Source organism: Cavia porcellus, unplaced genomic scaffold (genome assembly GCF_034190915.1).
Source record: "Cavia porcellus strain 051 isolate PalLab524CR breed Dunkin Hartley unplaced genomic scaffold, mCavPor4.1 scaffold_4, whole genome shotgun sequence".
NCBI classification, from domain to species: domain Eukaryota; kingdom Metazoa; phylum Chordata; class Mammalia; order Rodentia; family Caviidae; genus Cavia; species Cavia porcellus.
The window spans coordinates 52,865,338-52,883,487 of NW_026947487.1; the positions used below are offsets into that span (position 1 = coordinate 52,865,338).

The 18,150-nt window shown below is 44.6% G+C and overlaps 1 protein-coding gene across 5 annotated transcripts in view; it reads left to right on the forward strand.

Annotated features, from left to right (window-relative positions):
* Myo16 (myosin XVI) overlaps positions 1 to 18,150 on the forward strand; it is a 470,083-nt gene that overhangs the window by 218,041 nt on the left and 233,892 nt on the right. For 4 of the 5 annotated variants that reach the window (XM_063247024.1, XM_063247026.1, XM_063247022.1 and 1 more), the window contains exon 10: positions 15,074 to 15,224. In XM_063247024.1, the coding sequence (XP_063103094.1) occupies positions 15,074 to 15,224 (151 nt within the window). The remainder of the gene's footprint in view (positions 1 to 15,073; positions 15,225 to 18,150) is intronic. The other variant, XM_063247023.1, reaches the window with a different exon arrangement.

Below are 18,150 nucleotides of genomic sequence, written 5' to 3' on the forward strand. Positions count from 1 at the left end.
AGCAAAAATAATAATTAAATGTTTCAATTAACTCTGTGATAAACTGGCAAGTAGACCTAGTTTGTCTAAGAATTATTTCTAAGTTATTTTGAAACTTTTCTAATTCTTGAATGTGATACATTTTATCTTACTGTTTTCACTGTCATTAGTAAATAGAAATCAGGAGAAAACTATGTGGCAAAAAATAACTAAGAAAAGCTTGTGGTTTAATGCAAAAAGTTACATTTCTATAATGTGCTTAGTCAGACCTTGCTTTTATCTGAGAAATGAGCACTGTGAAAGACAAAACTTTTTCTGAACCTGAAAAGTCTATGTATTGAAAAAAATGGTACTTGTTGACTTGATATATTTAATATTAAAAGTTTTGATTTGGGCAAATTTTTAAACATGTTGAGAAATTTTTTCTATGTTAAAAAATTAGAAATTAACATAATTACAGGAAACAAAGAATTTCTTTGAACAATCTCTCATACATCATCCATAAAGCAGCACTTCTTCCAACGCTGGCTGTTCCGGCTGTCACTCACCTTTAGCATTGCTTCAGTGTGCTGAGAACACTTCCTTCCTGTCTGTCGTCTGCATGAAGTGAAAGAAGGCTACTGTGTGATAGTTCAGGTGTCACTGGTTTGAACCAAGTGTGTTCTTGACTGCTTTGATTACTGGAATTTTAAATAAGTAACCAGTCCACCAGCTGCTTGCAGAAATCCCTCAGGTTTAGGAAGGTGCAGAAGAAATCTTAAGGCAATCAAAGGAGAAGCCGAAAAGCAAGCAAAGATTGGAGTAACCATGTCTTCCTGTATTCTAGTCAGGTGCAGGCATTCTACTGCAGCTAATCGCTCCTGAAATTTTATGATTTTGCCCATGAAAATGGTGCATATTCATCAATATGAGAAGCATAATTGGAAAGATATTGTAAAACCTTCCTCAGGGCCTCCTTTGGAATGGAAATTGGTAGACACTTTCGTGGCCTGTTAGTTTAGACAGGTTGAAATCCTTGCTGTGTAATTCGTGGTCGATGAGTCAGGACCATTTCTTTGCTCCCAAAGTCCTGCTGGGCATCCAAAGTACCAGATGCTGCATTTGTCAGCTTTCCCGTCATGGAGAGGAAACACTCCCCAAAGCCACAGTCTGAGCAATGAGAGGTTTATTTGCTTCAGTTTAGGGGAGTCAGTCCATGGTCAGCTGGCTGCAAGGCAGAGCATCATAGCGAAGGATGTGGTGGAACAAAGATGCTCTGTCCATGGTGGCCAGGAAGCAGAGGAGGACAGCAGTGCCAGAGAGGAAGGGGCAGCGGCTAGAGAGGATACCCAGGGCCCCCCGCTGTGACCCCCCCAAGACATAAACGGAAGCATGCTTTACTAATCCCCCGGGTGCTCCTTAATCAAGCTGACCTACACAATTCCCGGTCATAATCCACCTGTGTCAGCTTGCCACCCAAATATGTCTTCTTAAACCGTACTTCATCTCCAAATAAAATGATGTGTTAACCATTCTTCCCAATGTGGTGCAACTGGTCCTTAAACCAAACACAGCCACTGCCTCTCCAAAATTTCAGCATCCTGGCAAGTGCAAATCAGAAGCTCCGATGGGCATCAAGGCAAATGTCTAGCTGTGATCACCTGTTAAAGGATTTTTAGAGTAACATAATCCTGAGATACAGTGGCACAAGGTTAACTTTCCCATTCCAACAATCAAGAATAGAGGGATAAAAAACGAATACAGGTTAGCAAGAGTGACCCCAGCAGGGCACACGGTGAATCCTATAGTTCCATATCCAGCGTCCAGACACATGGTGAGAGGTGGGCTCCAGGGACAGGGGCATCGTCACCCCTTTGCCTCGCTTGTTGCTGCCCACACGACCTCTCCCTCGGGTTGGAGCCACTCACAGCCTGCGGCGTCCTTCAGCAGACTGTCTTCAGCTTCTGCAGTCTCCTCCGCACCTTCGACATCGCTCCCACAGGTCCATGCACTGCCCTCTCAGGGATTCCTCGACTAGTCTCCAAGGTCGTCTTTCAAACTCTAAGTGGAAGCCTCCTTCACCCTGCACTGCCGTTTTTCTGAAAGCTGGGAACACAGACATTGAGTGGATGGCGTCAAGGTCTGCTGTCAGCCAAAGTCTTCAGTCTTCTGAGTGTCTGGGTGGCCATGGTAGAGTGAACCCTGGGGACCAATTTCCCAATACCTTATTCTCAGATGGGGGCTCAGGTACTCTCTTCTCAAGTGGAAAGTTTTTGCTTTTGCATCTTTGAACTTGTGTTGGGTAGTGGGTTCTTGCTGATATCTGACATGCCCTCAAAGTATCTTTCTTCTTGATCCTGTCCAAAGCATTTGTCTTTTCTAAGGCATTAATCTCTTAACAATGACTTTTTCTTTGGTCTCAACTTTACACATCGTTCCTTTTGGACCAGAATTTGAGTTTTTCGAATTTTTCTCTTCTGCTTTGTGTTCCCACATCTCACTGTAAGTGCAGACAGAAGCAGCCAGCTGTGCCAGGTCTCAGCATGAATACTAAGCTGCCTTGACATTTTCACCAATAGATTAAATTATCCATCCGCCATCCTTAATCTCAGTCTCCTGAGAAGTCTCAGGACATAGAAATACTGAAGACAAAATTTCTGCCACCGTGTAGTGACACAGCCTGCAGTCCCTTTACTGTCAGAGCCCTTGTGACTCTGAAACCTCCGTAGTTGGGGCTTTATTATGTGCATTTCTATTAGCATTATGGTCTTCTAAACTCTGATCGGAATTACCCATCAGACTCTACTTGTAGTATTCTACGACTTCTCCAATCTGCTTCTCCAAACATGTGCAAAACTAGTTTCAGAGGCTACTGAAACACATGGCCAGGTACAGTCAAAGCAGCAGCCCCACTTTTGTGTACCGATTTTATATATCAGGCAGCTTTCCCAGCCCTAGAATGCAGTACCCGACACCCGCAACTAAAGATGGAGAGAGTTCACTTGGCTCACGGTTTCAGGGGACTCAGTCCGTGGTGGAGCAGCTTCAAGGCAGAAGCATCACGGCAGAGAGGCATGGTGCAGCAGAGATGCTTAGTTCATGGCAGCTGGGAAGCACAGCCTCGTCTGTCTGCCAGGCTTTCTTTACTCTAATCAAGGTGACAGGTCATGATTACCAGCTACAGATGCTGTCTCTAGATGAAGGCATCGTTTTGATTTAATATACTCTTATCTGAAGCCCTCATTCAGATGAGACTGTGTAACTTTTTAATTTTATGGTTGCCATCTTCCTCTATCAGTGCAGTCCCAACTTCCCATTCTTTTGCACTATAAACTTGGTCTTTTGTTTACATTTCCCCAAAACACATTTTGTTTCTTTAAAGAAAGAATAGAATGTTTTACTGCATTATCTCAGCATGTAATTAAGATACCTTTCCATCACAATCCTGACTTGTTTTCCTGCAAACATTTTGTGCAATGAATCATGACTTAGTAAGGATAGAAACATTTTTCTCCACCATGCCACACTGTCAAATCCTGAAACTTTTAGCGGGTAGGAAATGTATTTTATTGAGTTATCTCATGGTCCATATTTTCAACAATATCTTCTAGGTCTTTGCTGTTTGCGCATTGCCTAACTTTCGAGTTCACATCTAAAAATGTGCAGGTCAGATTGAATCCCAAAGGTCTTTCCATATGGAGTAGTTTGTGCTATGAAATTAAATCCCTTTAGGTGTCTTTTTATTAAATTTGCACGGTGATTCTCATCCTGCTGCTCCCCTCTGTTTTGTCCTTCTTTGTGTGCGTGTCCTTTTCCGTCCTTACTCTATGGTCCTTGCTGCTGAGGACATGGTTCCTGCAGAGTGCGCCCTCTGGTGTCTGAACATGGAAAGCTCTCCCAGGAACAGGTTTTGATGTGTGAGGTTTTGATGCTGGCATCTTTTTCTTCTCACGTGGGGATTTGGAAAGCAAGTCCACACAGTTCTGCCTAGGATGCCCAAATGGGCATCAGAAACTGGGAATTGACCTAGGAATAATAGGAATGACAGTGTTCACAGCCCATTTATGTGCTGTCGTTACCAGACGTTGGACCTGTCCAAAGTACTTTACCTGGACACCGGGGACTGGAATCTGCCACTGGAAAAACTTTCTGTTGCCATGCCCAGCTCGACATGCTGTTGGCAGTGGGGCCCATGGGAGGAGGTCAGGTCTCTGAGGGTGTGATGGGGGATGTGTTGTCTTATTCCTGCCTCCCTTTTCTCTGTTTCCTGGCTACCATGGCCTGAGCAGCTTTTCCCTTCTAGGCCTTTCTACCATGCTCTTTCTACCTTAGAACTAGCTGGCTGTGGACTGAACCCAGTGAAAACATAAGCCAAATAAAACCCTCCTCCTTTAAACTAATGAGTATCAGGTATTCTGTCCCAGCAAATAGAAAGTGTCTAACACACTGATCTTCACTGTGAGGGCCAGTCAGCTTTGGTGTGGAATTTGTCAGCAGAATGGGCTCTTTTCCTCATCTGGATAAAGAAAAGTGTTCAGCATGATGCAGGCAGGCTTAATCAGGAAGTAATTTCCATTCTGCAGAAATGCTGAGCCCCAAGATACTTTGCAGTTCCACTACTGCTAGAGTTCAAGTCAAAACAGAACCATGGTGGAGCCATGCTTTATGCTGCTCCCCCACCACAGCCACAGGCTTATGGCTAGAGTCTGGCTTTGGGGTCTGTGCTAACTCTGGATGCTGACATCTGAGCTGTACTGTAGCCACCAGAGTGTATTTGTTATACTAAAACCCACAGTAGCTGCCTGACTGGGTTCTTCTTGATGACCAGTTAATATTTAAAAAGCACTTAGACCAGCATCCATCTCATTGTAAATGTCTCCAACAGCTGAGAGGTGGTCAAATAAATAAAAGATGTTCTCTATTCATCTGTGGACTGTCACAGGGCCATCCAAAGAAAGTCTTTATTCGCAAGGTGAGACAGAATTCTGTGGTCCTCTAAGCTGACTGCACCCCTGTGAGGAGATATGAGGTGCTAAGCAACTGAGGAGAACCCCAGATCAGAGGAGTGCAGCTTGGCTGGGAGCTCCGGGGTTTGAGGGGGGCTGTGACCAGGGCTGTGGAGTCTCCAGCACGGGTGGTGGTGAGAGGAGAGATGTGCAGCTGAGGGCACAGGAGTGGAGCTAGCTGGATTGGATTTCCAGGGGTGCTGATTGCATGGGAGCAGGCAGAGAAGTATAGACAGGGGCCTGTGAGGGGGCCGCTGGAGGTGTGCAGTATGCCCTTCTCATCCTTGGTGAAAGCACAAAAGAGCTTTGGGCTTGATCGGGTTCTGCAGAGGGCCTGTTTGTACTACTACCTGTCATGAAGCAGGGTCACCTCGTACCTACTCCAAGACAGCCCGTGGTGGCTGTGTGGGATTTCTGCAGAGAAATGCTCACATGGAAACCCAGGCTTTGTGTGTCTCTGCAGAGACCTCTGATACTCACATGGAAACCTAGGCTTCGTGTATCTAGAAGAAGGTGAATACATTCATTTTCCATCTTTCTGTTTAGACCCCATGATGTAGGATGGACAGACACCAGCAATCGTCTTTTGTGTGGAGAATCAGAAGGCGAGACCTGTAGGTATAAGTTAGTGAGGCACGATGCGGCAGGAGCCCAAGCCCCAGGCTGCTCGCACATCTCCTTGGTGGCTGAGCACAAGCCCAGGAGGGTGCCAGGCACCTCTGCATCTCATGGTGCATGGTGCACAAGGTCTTGCCACACGGCTCCTTATAATCCCCGCGTGAGACAGGAAGTCTTTCTGCTTGCTGGACATAATGCAGGAGCACACTGCTTATGGAAATGTCCCTGACCTGGACAGGTTTGCTTGTCTCTGCCTCCTGAAAGTGCATGCGGGCACCCATGTCCCTTGGGAGAGTTACCCTGCTGCCTCATCCCCGGCTCCTGCTGCTTCAGCACAGGCTCGCCTCTGCCCCCATGGGGCAGTTCATCTATAAAGGGACGACTGACCCCAAGTGACCCAGCATTTTCACAGCCAGCAACACTGCAGCCACCATCCCAGGAATACAGCATCACCTTAGAGACTAACAGGACTCCAGCCCTGCACCCACAGATTTATCCACAAGCTTGTGGCAGCACATGCGTGGTCAGGGAGGCTGTGGCTGGTAGTGGCCAGGCTGATTTTATGAACTGTCATCCTGAGATGTGGGGAAATGAGCCCTGAAATGCAGACTCCCACAGTGACATAGCTATAGCCCTTGGTGTTTGCAGAGGGGAGTTAAGTAATGAATGTGCGGGGGTCCAAAGCATCACCTCTCAGGTGCTCCAGCTCCACTCAGCTGCTCAGTATCCCATGTGCCTACAGCTGCAAGAGGGCACTGTGTTTCTCCAGAGGGCTTTTCTCCATCAAGCGCATTTCAATGTGGAGGGAAATCTCACGGCGCAAGCTTCCCCTGAGAAAAGCTGCTGGAGGCAAGCCTGGGATCCTGGTGCCTGGCTCAGAGCCTCATGCTTTGTGATGGGGCTTCATTTAGGCTGCTCACCAGGTCCGTCTGTGGCTTGCTTTTTTCCAGGTGGGTCCATCATGGGCTGATACAAAGCCAGTGTAATAAACATTACCGACCGTGGCTGGGTCTCAAAGTTCCTCTGGAGTAGGTGTGTTGTGATCCGCAATGGATACTCCTCAGCAGATGAGAGATGGTGGACGCCATAAAGCATTGGTACAGAGCCCAGCACAGCATTGCATGCTTAGAGCCCAGCTACTCAGGAGACAGAGGCAGGAGAATTGCAGGTTTAGAGTAACTAAGCATAGCATTTGCTTGAACTTAAAAAAAGAAAAAAAAAAAAAAAGCCAGGGGTGAGTGCTTGAGAGGTAGCACAAGGCAAAGGTCCTGGGCTCAACCCCAATCAAAAATTAATTGATTAAATTAAACAACAAAAATGAAAGCAAACTTCCATGTAGGTGAGGCAGACAATGGCATGAGACATTAGCAGTCACTACTCACTCGAAACACAGCAAAAGAGGGCCCCAGGCTTGTTGTCACCAGCTCCTGCTCTCATCTCTGAGGCCCGAAGAGCCAGTGAGGCCCTGCTGTATGGGTGAAGGAGTCTGAGTTTCGTTCCTTGCTTCTGCACTTGGGTAGGTTTGGGGAGCCCCTGCCCCTGCCTGATGACTCAGCTAATCAGACTTTCACATGTCATCAAACGGGAAGACTCAATCCCTGCACCCCAGAGAAAGATCTCAGCTCCTGGAGCGAGACAGTGGGATCCCTGGCCCAGTCTGTGCAGTGGGAGCTGAGATGCAGGGCGCTCAGCAGCAAAGCTCTTCCTGGGCATTAGTGATGAGATGAGTGCCACATTGGGTGATGGTGTGTGCCGGTGTAAAGACTTCCATTGCCCAAAGTCATTCATCCTGGACCAGACTTCCAAATGCACTCAGCAAAGCAAAGGCCCTCCTGTGAGTCTGCTGGTCCTCACTATAACAAAATACCCAGGTGCCCACAACCTTGTAAAGAGAGAGGATTCATTTGGGTTCACGTTTGGAGAAGTTTTAGTCCATGGTGGGTTGGCCCCATTGCTTGGGATTCCTGGTGAGTCCATCATGGCTGGAGGACTTAGGAGGGCAAAGCTGCTCACCTCCTGTCCAGGAAGCAAAAGAGAGGAAGAGGAAGGACTGACTTCCACAGTCTTTCAGGGACATTGTCAGAATGACCTAACCTCCCCCCCACGGTAGGCCTCAGCTTCTAAGGGCTCCATCATCTCCCAAGAGACCCAAACTGGAGATCAAGGCTCTAACACATTGACTTGGGGAAGAATCAAGATCCAGACTGTAGCACTTGGCTCTGCAAATGCTGTGCAGCAAATCCAAGGCTTCTGGGGCCACCCAGCCCTGCAGAATTCCAGTTTCTTCTTTCTGTTTCTCAGAAAGGAAAGAGCCCATTTAAAACAGGAATGTCTGGGCAGCGACTGTTGATCACACTCCTTCTTGGGCTGTTCAGACTCCTGCACGGGAATGCCAGAGTGAGGCCTCAAGAACACAGCATTCACTGCTCATAGGTCCAGAGGCTGAGGGCCCACAGGCCAGGTGCGGGCATACTTGGTGCCCACACTGTACACACGGAGACTCCTGGAGGTGTCTCACGTGGTGGAAAGACAGCAGCTTCCTGGGCGTCCACTCTGAGGGCCTCACTCCCTCTCCCGGGCCACCTGCTCAGTACTGTAAGCATTAACTTTGGAGATTTGGTTTCAACATATAAATTTGGGAATCACGTAAACTTTCTGACTCTAGTAGCCACTGTCCTGGTCACCAAAATGTATACATAATTTTCTGTAGTATACAGTTACCAGTTAAAATGCAAGACAATCAACTGGATTTGAATTTGCAGTTAGAAAACGGTTGTTTAATATAAGCCTTTGCCAAAGATTGCACCTTTTTTTTGCCTTCCAAAGGTGGTGATCTTGTGATTAAAAGGGACAGGTTTATCCAGGTGGCATTACAGTTTTGTGTCCTTCTGTTCCCTACCTGCCTGGGGTGTCAGTGTGTTCTGTGGAGATGAAAATTGATCTTGCAAACACAGGGTGGTAATAACTTTCTAAGAATGGCCAAACTGGAAACCAAAGCCAACCAGAGGCCCCTGGAGGGTCTCTTTGAGAGGGTCCCCACTAGCCCAGGGTGCCATTCCTGGATTTCTTGTTTCATGAGTACAAACGTCCAGTTTCTGGAAAAACTCTGCTTGGTTTCCAGTCATATTGCCTAGTGGGACTGATGCCAGAGCTCGGTGCCCTGGGGTGTTCCTGGGAGCCCCGTGCTCTGGAGTCTTGCTCTGTAATCTTAGTGCTCTTGATCAGAGATGCTGTGGTCATGAAAATGCAGTCAGGAACTGCATGCTGACCTGTCAGTCACCTGAAGACCACACATGTCAGTGCCCCGGTGATCCCGTAAGACTGTCACCCAGGGATATTGCAGACACTTCAATGTGTGTACAGACACTGTGACATTCAACAGTGGCCATCTATGACACATTCTCAGACTGTTAAATGTCAGGGTGGACTCGAACTCTCCAGTGCATTTCAACTTTCCAAAAGGGCTTTGTGACCTAAATGTCCTTTTAATCCATCAGTCAGGGGAACTTTCTCAAAGTGACCAGAGTTCCTGGTTTGGTTCAAGCTAGTTAGTCTCTGCTTATGTTGCTTAATCCCTAATAAAGTCCTGTTTCAGGTTAAGTTGAAAGGGTCCCTGACTTACATCTACTTTTATTAGAATCTGGGAAGTCTAGCATAAAATTTCTTGAGTGTCATTTCACATTATATTCCAGAGAAAATAAATAATAATTATTTCAGAACAATAATAATGCATACTTGTGTATAGCCCTATAGATTGCAGAACACTTACACCTTATTTAACATATGTATTTTCCACTTAATAATAAGTGCCATAAGTCCTCTACTCTGTTTGCTAATCAAATATTATGACTGCATTGCTAAAATTAGGCAGATTATGATTCCAGACTTTTCACAAAACCGACGAGGAATTTCCTAAGAATTTTCACTTAGAAGAGAATTCTGTGGTCCAGTAGTGGAGAGGAAGAAATGTCATAGGAAAAGGGTAGAAGGGTACATTTAAGGAGTCATTTCCACAGCAGCCGACACTGGACACTTTCAGCATCCCCCTGCATAAATTAGTGGCATTAAACTGATTTTAGAGACATTTCCCTTAGATTTCATAATTTAAAAATATCTTTGCAGATATCTGTTAAGAACTGATGAGACAAATGTAAATTATATTAAAAACAATACAGACTGGAGCCCAGCCATGTGATGTTGTTTTATTTGCTTTTCAAACACAAGTAATATTATACCAAAGTGATCTTTAAATTGTAAACTTGTTTTACCTCCTGAAGCTAACTCTAAAAGAGATGAAATACAGCAACTAGTTCAAGTGTCTCTAAGATGTGTTTTACTTAATGTTAAGTAAACAGTCTTATTTTATAGAAACAGAAGTATCCAAAAGGTCAATTGAGTGCCCTAAAATAAACTTTCTGTGGCTATGTTTCTAAGAATTAATACTGAGAGCAAGCTAACCAGCCACTTTCTTTAAGCACCAAAACTTCCGAGTCACACCTGTTGTATCTTTGCGCTTGTTTCTCTAGCTGTTTTTTGTTGGTATAGTTGTCCTAATGTATCTCAGTAGAGTCAGCTTCGTGCCATCTCTACGGTGCCCTAAAATTGCTTTAGTTATAATGAGCAATAATTGTTGTCTTGGTTTCATTTTATTATTTCTCTTTTCCCACTGTCAAACATAAAATCCTATTTCCCACAGGCATATTTTCTCTGCACCAAATGCCTTTTATGTTTATCAGAATAAATAAGTCTTGCCTGAGCCCGGTACAATTAAGCAATCTGGTCAGCGGGTGGATTCCCATCGGGTTCTTCCCGGTGAGAGGCAGGGCCCCCCCCACCTCATCTCAGCTGTTCTGTCTTTGTGTCTGTGGAGTCTTTCAGAAAACACACTGTTTGAATCCTATTTTTCGTGTTTTTCATGGGATAAATTTCTATCCCTGATAATTCTTCTGTACAAAGTAAGAATTTCTTGTTGAAGAAAATCTGGAAAATGAAGGAAAACATAGAAGCATGGAAAAATTCACTCAGCCTCAAAGGACAGATGTACCAGGAAAGGGGCAAAGAAAAGGGAGTCTTTAATAAAGACCCTGCAGGGAGCAGAGTTGAGCTCAGCTCTGCAGACCGGGCAGCAGGAGCTGCCCAGTGCGGGCGAAGCCCATAGAGAAATGCTGTGGGAAGAAGCAGGTCCTTGAGCCTTGATCCAGGTCCCCCCTACGTCATGCCAAAGGTGGCAAGGTGCCATCCCCTCCAGGCTCTTATTTCATAGTGACTCCCAAGTCTTTCCAGGGTCTGGAAACTTGGAAGAGGCAAGAGGAGGGAGAAGCAAATGTCTCAAAGGGATAGAGGCAGAGTTCACACTGAAAAGGTTTTCCCGAGTCAGTGCTGTGGGAAAAGCAAAGCGGCAACCAGGAGGTAGGGAGAGGCCAGCCTCGAGGTCAGTGGCCCTGAGTGTTAAGACCCTTTGGGTGTGGTCCTCCTCCTCCATGAAATTAATCCTCGTGCAGCATTTCCCCCACCTACTTGTAAGTTTCTTCATTGACTAAAATATTAAAAAAAAAAAAGTGATCACTTCTCAGAACTCAAAGGAAGTGAAGCCAACCTCATGCTGCTGTAAACTGAGCACTCCCTGGGTTTCCAGCAAACTTGCCCCTATGTGGGACCCGCACTTGTCTCTGTGTACGTGGTCCTGCTTCCTGGAGTACGGAAGGGACAGGGGGTTGGAGGTGGACGTGGACAGTGAGAGCCAAGGTTATGAGAGATGCTTTGCATGACCTTCCCCTCCCTGTGGAGGTCAGGGCACCAGAGCATTCACGGCGTATGCACACAGTGGCCGACAACTGGAACTGTAAAGCATCATGATGCAGGCATAACACATAGGATGCACCTGTGGAGTCAGTTTCCTGTCCCTGGGACAAGAAAACCAACCCCAACAGCCTAAAGGAGAAGAGGTTTATTTGGCTCCTTGCTTCAGAAGCTTTGATCCATCATCAGCTGGCTACAACGTAGGAATGTCACACAGAAAATCTTTTGGAGGAGAACTGCTTATATAATGGAAGGAAGAAGACAGAGAGAAAAAGAAAGAGCCAGGGAGAGAGACTTGGCGTCCACATCCACATCCAGGGACCCTCATTCCTCCAGACTCTGCCTCTAAGCACGCTGTCAGCCGTAGACTCCAGTGCAGTGGTCCTCCAAGCATGGTCCACCTTGAGCCAATGAAACCCAACTCCAAGCACATGAGACTGGGAGGGCGTTTTAGATCAAAACCATAACAGCATCAGAATACAACTAACAAATTATTTGGAATACGTCAATCCTGAAAGATATAAAACCAATGAGAGACATGAGCAAAGATCAGAATTACCTAGGATACTGTGCCTGTGGGTGACAGGATTCAACATTATTAGTGTTTCAGCTTTTCTCAAGTTGCTTTATCAATTGAAAGCATTAATCATTCTCCAAAAAGCATTTCTACAAAAATTGACAGTGGATTCTAAAATTTACATGAGAATACTACGGACTTCAACTAACCAAGGCAACTCTGAAAAAGAAGACAAAGTTTAAAGACTCATTCCTGGATGGCAGCAAGGTCAGTGCATTCATTAAAATGGAGCGGTACTTGTGTAAGGATAGATGTATGCAGTGGTGCCCACTGGAGAATCCTGCAGTGGACGGACACACACACACACACAGAGCCAATGGTGTGGGGGAAAAGTTTTTTTTTCTAAATTTCTGTGAGACACTTAGACAGCAATGTGCTAAGATAATGAGCCTTGATTCATATGCAGCATCGTAAGCAAAACACCACACACAGAGGGTCATAGGCCTAAAGATGCTGCAGGAAACAAGGCAGTTTTTAGGATGCAAACCCAGGAGCCAGCCTCGGTGACTTGGGGCTTCTAGGTAAGGCTGAGGAAGCACAAACCATAAGACAGAAAGCTTGTTCTCAGAGACACAGTCATGGAAATAAAAATGATAGCAACACCAAGCGGAAGAAAGTATTTGCCCAAGTCCATGTCAAAGAAAAGACTTGATACGGAATACAGATTCTCAATAATCTAAGAACAAAGAGTCCAACAAACAGCGCTCAAAGGATGTCCACCGACATTTAACCACAGAAAGGAGAGCTCTTATGGAACCACAAACAACCCAGCGAGCTAAAGCAGGGTGGAGATAGAACAGAGCTGCAGGCCTCACACTGCTGTTTTCAAAGTGTGTAACAAAGCAGCAGTACCCAAGACAGGAGGGTACTGGCATAGAAACAGACAAAGGACAGCAGACCAGAAATCAAGCCCACACGGCCAGTCAGTCTTTCCACGCGCCCCTAGAGCCGAGCACGAGAAAGGACAGGCACTGCAGTACGTGGTGGTGGGAGGACTGGATATCCAGGTGCAGGAGACTGAGGCAGCCTGACACCCATCCAGACATTAAAATGAAATAAATAAAAGAAAACTTGGAGGAAAATGTCATCAGTCTTAGAAATGATGCTTTTGGATCTAACATCAAAAGTACAGGCAACCAAAGCAAAACTAAACAAGTGGGATGATTTTACACGAAAGAGCTGCACAGCAAAGAGATCTGTCATTAACATTAAAAGTCAACCTACAGCACTGCAGAAACAGGTGCCGCCATACACATGTTCAAGGTGAACATCCAAAACACACAAGGGGTTCACACCGCACAACAGCACAAGCTCAAACTCTCTGATCAAAGACAGGCATTCAGCCGAAATAGGTTCCCAAAGAAGCACACCAGTAGCCAATAGTTGTATTTAAAAAATACTGAACATCACCCACCATTGAATAAGTGTAAATTTAAACCATGTGAGAAATCACACACACATGCACACACGTGCCTGTTACGATAGCTGTTATCAAAGACAAGCAGTGACAAGTGTGGGTGGTGGTGTGGAGGAGGGGGGAAGGGAGCCTTGTAACCAGAGTTGGGGAGTAAACGCATGGGAAGCAGCAGGGAGGGTCCCAAAGAAGCAGATCTACCAGGGGACCCAGCAATATAGAGCTGAGAGAAGTGAGATCAGGATCGCAAAGAGATGTCTGCACCCTATGTCCATGGCAGCATTGTCCATGGCAGCCGAGAGGAAAGACAGATCTGCGGTTCTACCAGTGGATGGTGGGCAGAGAAACTGAGACAGATGTCTGTAACAGGGTATTGTTGAGCTGCCAAAAAAAATCTTGTTTGCAACAAATGACCAAACCAGGAAGGGATTGTGCTGTGTGAAACATTCCAGACACAGAGATTAACACTGCAGGGGTTCGCGCATGTGGGAAGTCTAGAGAAGCCAGGCTCTCAGGGGCAGAGTACAGACATTGTGGCCAGGGGTGAGGAGGACTTGGGGCCACTAGCTTTCCATCACAAGATGAGCAAGTTCTGGGGGACAGATGGGCGTGGGTGTGCTTTTCAGTGTGATCACTTACACAGTTGTGTCAATCATATTGGATACCTTGAATGTGTTCAATTTTTATTTATCTGTTGAGTATTTAAATTCAATGGAGATTACATTTAAGAGACACTAAAACCTTAATAGTAGTTGATTCCAGAGAGCACAAAGGGGATGCAAAAAATAACTCATGAGTATTTTGCTTACAAAGCTATAAAATTTTTAGCAAAAATCATTGAGATATGAATCTTGAAAGGGGATATATTACCTTATGTAAGTCTGACCTTAATAACCTTGAGATTTAAAGAGGCAAACAGTTGCATTGTGCTCTCACTAGAATCATAAGTAGCGTTGTAAACTACAGCAAGTAATTATGTTTACATATATTGGCTTGATTAAATATGCAGGCATTTCTGCTTACATGGTAACATTTGGGGAAATAAATTTTTAAATCCTATAGTAAAGCATTACAACACCAAGTCAACATTTATATTGTGTTTGTTTTTTATGCATGTTACAAAATATTGCTTTTCTTTTGACAATGAGCTCCATAGAAGACTATGACCTTTTATTTATTTTTGCCCAGTTTGAGCTGTGTGCAATTAATAAAATGTATTCTACCTGTGATATTTCAATCTGTAACCATTTTCCCTAATTCTTATATTACTGTTGTTCTTTCAGGACAAACTCAAGATTTAGGGTCTGTATTTAGACCCTAAATGAATTAAATTTTAATTGAATATATGATTGTTATGTATTTGCAGTCCATTTTCACATTTAAATATCTTGCTTAGTTCAGTCATGCATTTCAAACTTAGCTTTCAATTGCTTATTGATTTGCCTATTACAATTAAATATGTCTTTGTGAACATTTTCTTCTGGAGCTTAAATGACTATGATTTTTTTTCTCTTAGAACAAGTGAATGAAATTTGATATTAATAGAAAGCCTTACAGATTCTACACTGGTATTTTCTTCCACAGTTTCTAGAAACTCTTACCTGACTAGAACAACCCTGTGCCGGGCAGCCATCCTGCAGTTCTTGATTGATAGGATAATGTTAGAAGAAAACTAATTGTAGTATTGATTGTTTCCTGTAGCAGTCCCCTGGTACTACCAATAGCCAAGCAAGACAGTTTGTTGGAAAAAGACATCATGTTCAAAGACGCATCAAAAGGACCGTGTAAGCCACAGTCCCCGGACACCACCCCTGAGCACACCACGATGGACAGCTCCAGCAAACCTGAGCAGGTAATCGCTCATGGCCCTGGGGTGTTCCTGCATCACCTCACGCTGTGCAATCCAGCATATTTCAAAAGCAAATATCTGCTGCTTTCCATTCAAAGAAAAAATGAGGAATGCTTAGGCTGCCATTTTGTTTACGTTCCTATAGATAACTGGAGCATTGTATTGGTCACTGCCAAGCATAATTGCTATTGTGTTTTATACCCACTTGGATTTCAGTTTAACCTCCGTACCAGGAATATGGGCTCCGCTGGTTTGTTATTCTTACATGTTTCCAGGTGGGTCCTTTGTTCTTATTTTGCCTATCAGGTAGTCTGTGTCTTTCTGTGTCTCCAGCTATCCAAAAGCAGGCAAGAGAAAGAGCAAAGAGTCATCGACAACCATTTTTTTCTAGAAGTAATGAGCATGGTGGTCCGTGTGTGTGTGTGTGTGTGTGTGTGTGTGTGTGTGTGTGTGTGTGTGTGTATACGCACTTGTGCAGAGGTGTGCAACCAGGGACCACTGTGCTCAGGTTAAGGGAGATCATTTTGGAATTGGGATTATAGAAATGACTATATTTTCTTCTTTATTGCCACAGGAGCAAATGATTTTGTATGTTAAGTGTTTTGTAAATGCCAGCATAATCTGCATCCTTGACATGATTTTGTTTCTGTATCTCTAATCCTGAATACTTTAGTTTAGCTAGGATTTCTGAAAACAGTCTTCTCCAAATTAAATTTTAATTTCATTTTGATTGTCCCAGATAAAGAAAACTTTAAAATGTTCTTTTGTATTTTACATTTTTATTGGCATTGTTTGAAATATTTTTCATAATTAGCTTATAAAAACATGGGGAAGCTCTAAAGTTAATTTGATTTCCTACTGTTAAGATTTGCTAACATTAAAAAAAAAAAGCTTTCCTGATACAAGTCGAGCCATTGCAGCACTTGAAGTGAATTCTTATGTTTGAGTTTATTTTATGTTTCCATTGATGTGTCCTTAAGCTACGAATTATTTTTCAAGTTCAACAGAAGTTCAAAGACAACTGTTTATTTAATTAAAGATGAGCAAATTCAGCTTGAACCTTCCATCAAGGTTCTGAGGTTTTCACCTCCTGGAGTCAGAATGATTTCTCACAGGCAAAGGGATTGCTTTTAAATGGTAATTTAACACAATATTTTCAAAAAAATACATAAAACATTCTTCAAAACTGAGAAGGCTTCACAGCGTACCAGTAGCAATCCTCTCGGCTGCTTTTCTGTGGTTAATGTCAGTACTTAGTGTTGCATGCTAGACATAAAAATTACCGTAATAGTGTGCTGTTTATTCATCATGTGGGTGGGCACAGTGGTCCCCGGGGCTCAGGGTACAGTGCTCAACTCAGAACCATACGCGATGTTGGCCAGGAGAAGCAGCTGGACGGAATCTCGGGTGACACAGTGCGGGCGCTGCTGCATTACACTCTCTGGTCACACTGGGGCCTTGAAAAAGACTTCCTGAAGCTTACAAAGTGCTGATTCTCACTTTAAAAAGGAACTCATAGTGTAAAAAGAAATCTTTTAAATCAAAATAAAAACCATCTCTGCTTCCAGATTTTTGTAACATGTATGTCGTATCAAGTGGTGCAAATGAATATTTGAGATGGCTTAACTGCTTTCATAACATCCCTGAGGAAATAAGAGTTTTCATTTGCTGCTTAAAAATATACATGTCCCCTACGTCCCTCTTGTGCTCTGGTCTGCCCCTCTCCCAGGGCCCTGCCTTTTCCCATTTTATTTCTGGTTTCCTAACACTTTAAATTCTCTTTCATCCCTTTTTTCCTTTTCAGAAAATATACATTTCAATTCAGTTTAAGCTTGAAATTTAGGTACAAAATGGCTTGCGAAGCCTCACTTGTTTAGGAGGCTGGGATGATATGAGCTGGGTCGCTGGGGGCATGGCTGAGGGTCCTTCTCCCCCTCTGCTTCCTGGCCTCCTCTCTTGGCTTCCTGGCCTCCTCCTCTGCCTCCTGTCCTACTCCTCTGCCTGCTGGCCTCCTCCTCAGCTTCCGTCCCCCATTCCCTAAAGAGCTCTCTTGTGCCAGCTGCTTCCACCAGACTGTGATTCTACCTGGAGCCAGCAGACCATGCAAAGTCCGAGACTTCTAAAACATTAACCAGAATACACCTCTCCTTCAGTTTGGCAGTGCTGGGGATTTTGTTCCAGCAATCACCGAGTGTCTTAAAGAGTTCCATTGTAGACACATCGGCGTAAGAGTGAGAGAAGTGGTCTCAGGGCTCTGCGGGCTGGCTGTGTTTCTGCAGTTCTGAGATGCTGGGGCTCCTTACCTTCACTCAGCCTCATGGGTAAAGTGAGTCCTAGCGTGCACCTAATGTGGATACTGAGAGAACATCATGGGTGTGGCTGTCAGTTACCCACACTTATCAGAAGCAGAGTACACACAGCCAGGCGTATGCTTTACCTGTCCTGGAGTCCATTTGGACCGAGCAGACATTCGCTTTTGTCGTAGTGCAGCAGGGGTCTTTCTGCTTTTATTTCACGTCATACCAATCCATATGACTGGCCTTTATCTTTCCATGTAAATGTAGATTCTTTTAGAGAATACCAACACAAGATAATTCTCACAATGATGAATCTTTCAAAACCTAAAAATGTCTTCACCGGCAGTAGCGTAGTCCCCAAACTATTACTGTGAGCAGTGTAGGATCTGTTTTCAGTATTTAGGCTTGAATTTCAAATTGAGTTATAAATTGGTCCAAGTTAGGGGTATCCTGTCAGTGCTCACCACGAGGGTCCCTACTGCCCCATATTCAGGGCTCCTGTAGGGACATCAGAATGCCTCTGGCCCATCTCCTGTAGCCTGGGGACCTGTGACACTTCTGTAAAAAGGAGGGAAGTCTGCAGGCCTTGGTTCTGTATGCAGTAGATAGGTTTTGATGACCAGCAAGACTTG